This window comes from Cupressus sempervirens, chromosome 6, assembly GCF_028749045.1.
Source record: "Cupressus sempervirens isolate cs-2001-9-10 chromosome 6, ASM2874904v1, whole genome shotgun sequence".
Taxonomy (NCBI): Eukaryota; Viridiplantae; Streptophyta; class Pinopsida; order Cupressales; family Cupressaceae; genus Cupressus; species Cupressus sempervirens.
In genome coordinates this window covers 408,705,938-408,716,877 of record NC_143123.1, presented here as the reverse complement: position 1 = coordinate 408,716,877, position 10,940 = coordinate 408,705,938, and the positions used below count along the sequence as shown (strand labels likewise).

Below are 10,940 nucleotides of genomic sequence, written 5' to 3'. Positions count from 1 at the left end.
GTGTGTGTGTGTGTAAGAGAGAGAGAGAGGGAGAGAACAAAAGACAAAAGGGGAAGGATACCCTCCTCTTATTCCTAATGTGATTTATCAATACAAAGTGATAGGAATGGGTCATATCATAGTAGTGATATGAAGTAATATATTTCATGATAACAATCAAAACCTTCATCCAAATATTCTTTGAATAACTAATAACAGAAACTCCTCTAGAAACCTTGAGAATTTTTTTAATTCTCCTTCCTACTTTTAAGGAAAGTTGTAACTAGAACATGAGAAATCTTCTTATCATGGAAAAAGTTCATATCCTCTAGACTAAACGTAGTGATTTCCCAAAGGACTTCTAAATAAAATTACAAGATTCTCCCCACCAAAATCATACTACCATCCTTCCAACCCTTAATGGGCCACTTTGTAATTTCAGGCTTAAACCCCTTTAGCTTCTCCATGTAAGGTACAAGACTACCCTTGGATAGTTTCTCCTAGACCTTATTTTCAATTTTTCAGTCTTAGTAGTTATTGGGTTCCCATCTCATCAATCCCCACCTATTTTATCAACATTAGAGCTAGAATGTAACCCAAAAATATAAGAGGAACTTATAGATACAGTAAAGAGTGTAATAGCTAGAAGGTAAACAAATAAGGAAATAACCTAGATAGCATGTTGTCTTTCCCAAATTTGGAGAAAATTACCCTCCAAAGTACACTTATAAAAATGTTTTCTCCCTGAAGTATGTTTATCAATAATAGAAAGATCATATATCTCGAAACTCATACTATGTGTCTTGTCAAAGTAAATGAGAGATTCTAATTCCTCATTCAAATTCTCTTTGCCTTGCCACTTAATAAAATCATTTGATCCAACTACCAATTAGTTGGAAATGATATCAAAAACTTTAGTTGCTTCCCTATAAAGGTGTAAAATCAATTCCTTTATTTTTTAATATTTTATTGTACCCTTAAAAAAGAAGTAACTCTATCAAATTTCACAATCCATATCAAATGCATATATAAATGTATAGTCTTTTCTCTTCTTAGATCAATTATATAAAATTCTTTAGTGTTTAAAAAGTTTTAAACAATTAATAACAAAAATGGATATAATATCAAAAATAGTAGTTAGGAAACATTTTTTGAAAATCAACTATTGTAATTTTTGAGCCACCCCATGTTCTTATGATGTACTTGCAAGAATAGATTTTGGTACTTTTATTCCCTATGTGGTTAACTACTCAAAACCTATCACCTTTCCTATGAAATCCTCTCCCTCAAGTCTTCAAACCCATTGAAAAAATTTCATATTAATTTTTCTAATATGTTTATCCCTAATACATACTAGGGTTCTAGTATATATATTAATCCTAGGATTAACCTTCCCAGCAATATTTGGGTTGCTTTGGATCACCACTTCATTTTGTGTATACTTTTCTATTTGGGTAGTATAAATGTATCAAGAAATTTCAAGATCTTGTGCACATAGATACCTAATTCTCTCTATGGGTCAAAAGTGTGCTTCATGGAATGTTAGGGGACTAGAAAAACATGATAGGAAATATGTAGTCAAAATATTCCTCATAAAATATTTAAATATATTGATATAATTTTCTATAAGATGTCAAGGAAATATGATTTTATCTTAATATTTCACTTACATGTATATAGAAAAAGATAATATGTGTAGAGTTGGGGCACTCCTCTCTCTCTCTCTCTCATAGATTTTGGAATTTCTTATTTCTATGCCTCTAATGATTTTAATGAGAGGATTGATCTATCGAAATGGATATGTGATTTGAAATATTTCTCTTCGGTGGCTATTGGGGATTTTAAGATTATTGAGAGACCCCAAAATAAGGATAGTGGGATCAAATTTGAATGGAGAGGCAATGAGAATTTTTACTAGTTAAAATTTTGAATCAGCTTAAACTTTTCGACCTACTTGTTGGAAAAATTTCTAAACATAGTGAGATTTGGTACAATTGATCTAATTATCAAAAGGGGAAAAAGATGATCCATTTCGAGTTTGATATATTTTATCCAAATAAAGAATATTGAAGATATCTAGACAATGTTGATGGATAGTGTTCCAAAGTGATCCCCTTCCCTTTACCTATTCAACATCTTATTCTTAATTCCTTGTTCCTTCTTGATAAGCCCTCTACTCTAATAAAAAATAGAGATGGATTTTCTCTAAATACCTCTCTTTTCACTTATGAAGATATCAAAGATGTGATCAAGGTGGCGAGATGGTTTAACTCTTGCATTTCTAGACATAAAAATTTCCTATAGAAATGGAATCAAATATTTCATCTTGGAGGTTTTTGTTTCAAGCCATTGGCAAGAAGATTTCCAAAATGCTAGGAGGGACATACTTGATCTTTATAATATATTGTGTGACAATGCAAAACAAGTTCAAGGGGACCCCACAAATGTACATGTAGTGGTTTTCTTAACCAAATATAGAGATTCTCTCAAGATACTCTAGCATATAAAAATATAGGGTGGCAGAATGATAGAAAGGATAAATTGGACCAAACAAGGAAATAAATGTTCAAAATTATATTTTTATTGTTCTAAAAGTACATAATCTAGAGAAATTTAATTAATTGATTGTGTAATAAGGGAAATACCCCGAAGTCTCAATTGGATATTCTTAAGGGCTTTTTTGTTTAGTATGTTAAAATTTTCACCTCTAAAGATGTTGGACATTCTATAAAGCTCTCTGAAAAAAATTAAATGAATCATCCCTATAAAGATCGCCCTCAAGGATGTGGTGCTCCATAGGAAGGCCATCTCTATGGAAGAGATTAATTTAATGTCATCCTCAAAAGAATAAATGACAAGGATCCTAGACTTGATGAAAATATAAATCTTGGATAGGTGATGAGCTATTGAAATTGTATAAGTGAGAGCATTTGAGAAGAAGTCTCTTGGCAGAGATATAAACTTGGGGATCATCAATATCCTCTCTAAAAATGGGGATGAAATTGTGATAAAGAATTAGAGGCCTATTACATTACCAAATATATCTTACAAAATCTTGGAAGAATTATTATCTTAAGGATTGAGGATATCTTACCAAAAATCACCAACCCATCCCAAAAAAGATATATATTAGAAAACATTATCACTTGTTAGGAAAATATGGATTGGGCTAAGGCAATAAATTAAAAACCTATATGATGTTGTTAGACTACGAAAAATCCTATGATATAATTGAGTGGAAGCTTATGTTAGGAATAATAATTCACAAAATAAAAGCAAGGGGGTGAGTTAGTTGTGTGATATATTTACAAAATCTATACTTCTCAACCAAATCACTTTATCTTGATGTATAAATTTTGTAAATATAGGACACAACTAATTCACCCCCCTTGTATTTATGAAATATATAGTAATTAAAAATAAAAAGAACAAGACATCATGCAATATCATAAGAGGTAATATTTTATTCTCAAGGAAATACCCTATTAAGGGGAAAATCCCAATGGGTATGATACCCACAAGATCATGCACTAATATAAAAATGTCTATTTTAGGAGACTGAACATTATTAGGAGACAATGCAAATAATTTTTTACATTAGTCCATGTACATAGATAAAATCCATATTTAAAGGTTCACAATGCTATTAGGAGTTGATGGGAACAAAAGCCTCACTTCTTGAGAATACCACTCTAGGAATGAAGGTTAAAGCCACCTTCAAGAGTACTCTACGTATAAAAGGAGGATGGCTAAATCCATCTTTGATGAACCGATTTGATGATAATTTCATTTATAGTTCCATTGAAGTGCATAATGAATAATCATAGATTTCTCTCATACATCTACCAAATTATCTCACTAATCCCTAACCTCTTCTCTAATGTCAAACATAAAGGATCACATATATATTATTAACATACCATACTTTACAAAGAGGAATTAATTTCCTTTATGCAAGCTACAACAAGAAAATAGGTTAGCCTATTAGGAATTCTCCATATTACAAATAATAAAAATACTAATTATATGGTATTGAAAATACCTATTACAAGAAAAAAACAATTAAAACCATCAAAATATGTTCCACAATCCATAATTAATATTTTTCAATCCTTAATACACACTAAATCATTAGTTGGATCCCAAAGTAATTATCCAAATACCACATAATAGTGACTAATACAACATGAACCAAATGAACCAAAAATATAAGAACATGCCCTAATTTGAGTTGTATACGTTGCCTTGTGATGTCATACAATAGTTTCAGCCCAAGAATAAGTAGTACTCAAAACACAACAACAATCTCTAGCATAATTCCTTGACATTTTTCGTGTGACCAATTTTCATCAAATCAACTATAGCTCCCTTAGATCAATTCATAAAGCTCAATGACTATAGGCATAAGATCTGCACTCACTCTAAAATATATATCCAATCTTGCATATTCAGTAATATTGTACACTATTAGTAATTTTATGTCCAACAACTAGTAATATCCAAGATCATAGTCTATCCAACTCATTACTGAAACATATAAACATATGTTGAAATCAATAAAACAAACCTAAATGACAACACCCCATACAAAAACAATTCCAATAAAAAATTGTTAGAGTAATAAGATATTGCCTTATTAATTAAATCATTTTGATTCAACTATTAAATTACTTAATATCTCTAATTTATTTAAGTTAAACTTTAGGCATATAATAATGAATTATTTTATTAATTATTATTATGCAACCTAAGATTTACCTTGTTATGGTTTTGATCTCCTTTTATAAGGATTGATCTCTTTGTAATTTATTCATTCACTTTTGATAATAGCAATCTCTTTTTTTGCTTATCAAGAATGTCTCATCTGTGGATCTAGGAATTTCAACCTCCATAGCTTTTTCTTCTCTCTTTTAGTGACAAGTGTTTGCATGCAAGTGATTCTTGGGAGTAGTAGGGTTGATCTTTTATCAACTTCAACATGGTATCAAAACTCAAGATCTTCATGCCCTATTCTATTTATGAAAAGTTTGGCTTCGCTTTCAGATCTATGCCATTTTTCAAAGAGTTTCATTTTTTTGATTTTTTTTTGTATTGAATCTTGGGGTCACTAATTTTTGGGTCACTTTGAGCCCAAACAGACATAACCATTGAGCTTAGAGAGCCCAGAAACCCTATTTTCATATAAAATTTGTCCAATTTGGACACAATTGGAATTTGGGGCTAAAAATTTTGCTCTCTAATTGGGCACATTTCCTAAGGTAGTGATTTTATGAATTTGATACGTAAATCAAGAATTTTTATGAAAATTAAGATTTTGGTACATCTCCCAATGTGATAATTTTTGATAGAAAAATTGTCATTTTTGGACCACAAATCAAGATTTTTGGGCACGTAGATTGAGACATTTTTTACAAGAGAGCCATGCTTCCAAAGTCAACATCTATTATTGATGGGTACATTTTTTGAGACATTTTGGCATGGATCCTAAGGCAATTTTTTTTCTTTTCCAACACTTATGTTTTACTTACATGTGCATTTTTGGCCATAACTTGCTCATCCGAACTCTATTTTTTGATCCAAAAGAAGCATCGAAAAGTTATTTTTGAGCTCATCATGATGGTGTAGTTTATTTGGATTTTTGATGTCTTTTGGTGTCCCTTTTTTTCCTATCAAAGTCAAAAGTTCTATTTTACACTCTGAGAGACATATTTTGAGACATTTTATTTTCGAGATTCTACTCTAGGCACATCCCATTGAATTTTTTGATTTTTTGCATTCTAAAGGATATCTTGGTTGTTTTAGTTCTGAGGATCGATTTTTTTATTTTAGATAATTTTTTATGGGTTATACTATCTATTGTATTAGCCTTATGTCTTTTTTGATCTTTGTTGATATCATTTTGTAGTATTTTTGCAAATGCAGAAAGATAAAGTGTCACTCTATTGCACTTTAGGATCTTGCACATCTTTGTATTTTATTGTATATGCACTACATTATAAAGTGTCTTGGGGGTTTTATGTTGGCCATATTCACCATCTTCCTTTGTCAAGTGAGTGTTCCTTCCACGTCATTAGCCTCATGATGTGTTGATGACATGTGCCAATATAGGTGTTTGTACTTCTTTTGCACCCTTGATATTCTCAATTCTTTCTACAAGAGAAATTGCTTTTAGTTTTAGTGTTCATGTCTTACCTCTCAAAATTATAGGGTGTTATGTTGGTTCTATTACTTTCTTGGTTCGATGGAGTGAGCTATGTATTTAGTATTTGACCCTATATACTAGGTGATTGCAGTGGCTAGATACCTATGCATTTCGGTGAGATGGATCATTTACCATATATACATTCTTTCATCCCTTTTTTTGGAGGCCATGAAGATACCTTCCATCTTTGATTGATTAGATCTTCAGACATAGTTTTCTCTACCTGGTCATGCTCTATATAGTTGAGGTTCTTCAGATCACTAGTTTGGCAGTGTTTGCAACTTCATGCTTCAGCGGTGTTCTTCATGATCATCTTTTATTCCTATCTTCTAGAACATTGTTTCCATCTCTTTTTGGAGTAATATTTTTCCCATGTGGTTTTCTCTATTTCTCCTCTTTACAGAGATTCGGTTGTGCTTGGGTACCTCATCAGACCTTATTGTTGGGACCTAGATTTTCCTACAATAGTAGTTTCTAAGTTTTTAGCTACTCCCTAAGTTTATCTTAAGGGGGGGTGTTAGAGTAGTAAGATATTTCCTTATTAATTAAATAATTTTGATTTAATTATTAGGTCACTTATTATATCCAGTTTAATTAAGCTAAACTTTAGGCATATAATAATGAATTATTTTATTAATTTTTATCACAAAATCTAGGTTTACCTTGTTAACATTTTGATCTCCTTTTATAAGGATTAATATATTTGTAATTTATTTATTCACTTTTGATAATATCAATCTCTCTTTTCGCTAATCAAGAATGTATCATCTATGGATGTGGAAATTCTAGCCTTCGTAGCATTTTTTTCTCTTTCAATGATAGGTGTTTGCATGTAGGCGATTCGTGATATCCGTGGGGTTGATCTTTCATCAACTTTAACAAAAATCTCCCCCACTATCTAACATATCTAATATTTCATTGTTACGGTGCTAGAATATATGGAATTTACTCTATTTTTTAGATGATTCTCACACTTATGAATGGGGCTAGACTTGAAAACATTATATTGTCAAGATTAATGAGGTAACTGTGCCCACTTTTCCAAACCCTCTTCTTCATTACAACATGCTAATATTGAGAGATGATATCCTCTGACCCAAAGTTAGAGAAGCTATCATTCCAAACAATGATGAGTTTTCCAACATTACATTCATAGATGACACTACCATTATCACCAAAATGGAGGATAACATAAGTTACCTCAAGAATAAGCTTTACTTAAGTTGTTTATCCTCCTCTAGCAATGTATTATTATCTAAATCAATCCTTCTTGGATAGGATGAGGCACCACCTTCATTTTGTAATACATACTCTTTGGCTTTGGAGAAGGAGGGGGGGGATCATACGGTGAAGTATCTGGGTATACCCTTTACAATTTTCCCTAATATTTCAAACATGTGGGAGTAGGTTAAGAACATGACTAAAAAGTTATTTCTCGAATAGAATAATCAATTCGTCTCCATTGTAGGTAGGTTCCAAGTTTATCAAAAGATACTCTCATCCTACACAATTTACCACTTCTCGTCCTCGCTTTTCAATCAAGGCCAATTTAGCTATATATAGAAATAATCAAATGTTTCATGTGGTTAGCCAAAAAAGACCACAAGGAATGCCATGTTCTAAATTGGGATTGGTATATAAGAGAGTTGAGAGGCCTGGCTCTGAAGGATGCAAGTTTGAACCATGGAAGCTATTTATCTGGAAATAACATAAGCAAATTTTGGGAAGGCCTTCACTTAAATTATCTACTATGAGGCAATATTGATTTAAGATTCGAGGGATGTCCAATTGGAAGAGTTGGAATAGGGTAAGGCAATTAATCACCACTAGTAAACTAATTAATCTCACAACAATGCAATTTTTGGAGATAGATCTATGTGGTGAAATCTAACACATGACAATAAGCATCTTTCTCTATTACAAGGGTGTTCAACAAATGGTGGGAATCCAAAGAGATTAACTACCAAGAGGACATGATTGTGAATGGAGAACTAATAAGTTTGAAAGAACTTGTGAAAAGACATGATACTTCACAATCACAATGGACAACATATATAGTTTTGAAAGTGGGTACTCCTCTTCCCTTGTTAAAGACAAGTACGTTTATAGTCTCCTAACCCATAAATTGGACATTTGAATGGAATTTGAACCTCTTTTTGGTCTTGAATCACTTGTCGCAATTTTGTAACTTACTTTCCAACTTCTCTTCCAAACTAAGGTTAGTCCAAGATAGTAGAAAAGAGAATAGAAAATTTTCATTTTCAATTCTAAGAAGTTACTTTTACTTGTAAAATTTGCATTCAATTTTGACAACAACATGATATAAATATAGTTAGTATTGTTTGAATACACTAATTAGCTCAATGTACATTAAAAAAACATTTATAGGTCCATTACAATAATATATAACTAGAATTTCATGGTTAAAACAAAGAGGCTAACTAAGACAAGTTCATGGACAATAGGAAAACAAGCATGTAATTTACTATATAAACCTTTACTATATACATGTCCCGTAATCATATAATCTCCAAAAATAGGTCCCTTTTTTATGAATTTGTAACTAGTATATTAATTTATTAATAGAACGCAACTATTCATAAAAAAGGTAACAATACAATTTACTACTTCCCACGAATCCATGAACTTGAAATCAAAGAAATGATGTAAACAAGATAAGTGACTGAAGAGCAAGTTTTGATGTCAAAGTCTGATGAAATTAATGGAAGATTTAATCTAAGTCGAGATCATTAATAAAAATCCCTCCTTCAGGGGACTAAATCTGAGATGGAATCCTGGTTCAAGGAAGCCCTAAAAGATTTAAGGAGCGGAGTGTTCTATCAAATCATCATAATATAACAGCAAATTAAAATAATCGGAAAACTGATCTCCTGATCGATTTGCGCGAATGCCGTCTCCTGTACTCTTTGCCGTTACTCGACGGTTCAACAACATCGGCAGCGAACCGCACTCTTTTATTCGCTTCAGAACTAATCGCCGAAGCAGAAGGCAGAGTCTCCGAACATTCCACCAGGTCTGGAGGAGCAGCAGATCTTACAAAATGTTCCTCTTCACTAGACATTGATGGACAGGAAGCCTCAAATCTATCAAAGCGCTCTTCTTTGCTGGAAATTGAAGGACAGGAAGGGTTCAATCTTTCAAAATGTTCTTTGCTGGAAATTGAAGAAAAGAAAGGGTTCAATCTTTCAAAAAATTCTTCGTTGCTGGAAATTGAAGCACGGGAAGGGCTAAATCCACCATTATATTCTTCGTTGCCGTGAATTGATGGACACGAAGGTCTAAAGCTGGCGAGATTTTCTCCTTTGCAAGTAATCGAAGTACAGGAAGGCCTAAATCTTTCAGAAAAATCTTTTTTGCAGGGAATTGAAGCACGGGAGGACCTAAATCTTTCAAAATGCTCTTTATTACACGGAATTGAAGCAGGAGGAGACCTGAATCTGGCAAATTGCTCTTGATTAGACGAAATTGAAGGACGGGAAGGCCTGGACCAGGGCAAATATGCGTCGTTCTGGTCCTCAGCGGTGCGAGAAAAGAAAGGGAGAAAGTGCTTGGCTGAAGTTAGAAGCATCCGAGTGAGCCGCAGAGCTTTATCGACTATAAACCCTAGGAAAGCCGTGGCCATTCTCAGGCTACTACCAAATCCACATCTGCACGAAGCGCCGCTTCTCTCCGAAAAAAAGATTGTTCGTTCCATTCTGGGCAGATCTTTGTGAAGAAATCTCATTTTTGTTCTTCCTGTCCATGCATAATGCTTCTTGGATTCAAATCTGTGAGTTGCAGGACAGTATTATATATAGCAGTTGGTGTGAGAAGGAGAAGAACGAGGCCATTTGTGTGTGTGGCGGCCCACTGGAGGGAATGTGAAGGATGATGATGATGATATTGTCGTTTGCAATTCAATCAAACCGTTATGGGCGTTCGGGTGTCTTAACGCTTGCCACCTCGGTCCAATTAATAGACTCCGTCATTTACTTTTACTCTCTTGGGTAGTTTGCTAATTATGGGTATACATGCGTTCGGGTGTCTTAACGCTTGCCACCTCGGTCCAATTAATAGACCCCGTCATTTACTTTTACTCTCTTGGGTAGTTTGCTAATTATGGGTATACATGCGTTCGGGTGTCTTAACGCTTGCCACCTCGGTCCAATTAATAGACCCCGTCATTTACTTTTACTCTCTTGGGTAGTTTGCTAATTATGGGTATACATGCGTTCGGGTGTCTTAACGCTTGCCACCTCGGTCCAATTAATAGACCCCGTCATTTACTTTTACTCTCTTGGGTAGTTTGCTAATTATGGGTATACATGCGTTCGGGTGTCTTAACGCTTGCCACCTCGGTCCAATTAATAGACCCCGTCATTTACTTTTACTCTTTTGGGTAGTTTGCTAATTATGGGTATACATGCGTTCGGGTGTCTTAACGCTTGCCACCTCGGTCCAATTAATAGACCCCGTCATTTACTTTTACTCTCTTGGGTAGTTTGCTAATTATGGGTATACATGCGTTCGGGTGTCTTAACGCTTGCCACCTCGGTCCAATTAATAGAGCCCGTCATTTACTTTTACTCTCTTGGGTAGTTTGCTAATTATGGGTATACATGCGTTCGGGTGTCTTAACGCTTGCCACCTCGGTCCAATTAATAGACCCCGTCATTTACTTTTACTCTCTTGGGTAGTTTGCTAATTATGGGTATACATGCGTTCGGGTGTCTTAACGCTTGCCACCTCGGTCCAATTA

General features: G+C 33.6%; 1 protein-coding gene across 1 annotated transcript; it reads right to left on the bottom strand.

The window, feature by feature from the left end:
• Positions 1-8,876: 8,876 nt before the first annotated feature.
• Positions 8,877-9,981, bottom strand: LOC149552794 (uncharacterized). Its single transcript, XM_089789811.1, has one exon. It carries the CDS (start codon positions 9,924-9,926, stop codon positions 9,048-9,050), a length of 879 nt encoding a protein of 292 aa, XP_089645937.1. The 5' UTR covers positions 9,927-9,981; the 3' UTR covers positions 8,877-9,047.
• Between the last annotated feature and the right edge of the window lie 959 nt (positions 9,982-10,940).

Excerpts from the sequence above, each read along its gene's own strand:
- LOC149552794 (XM_089789811.1), bottom strand. The coding sequence starts at position 9,926 with ATGAGATTTCTTCACAAAGATCTGCCCAGAATGGAACGAACAATCTTT.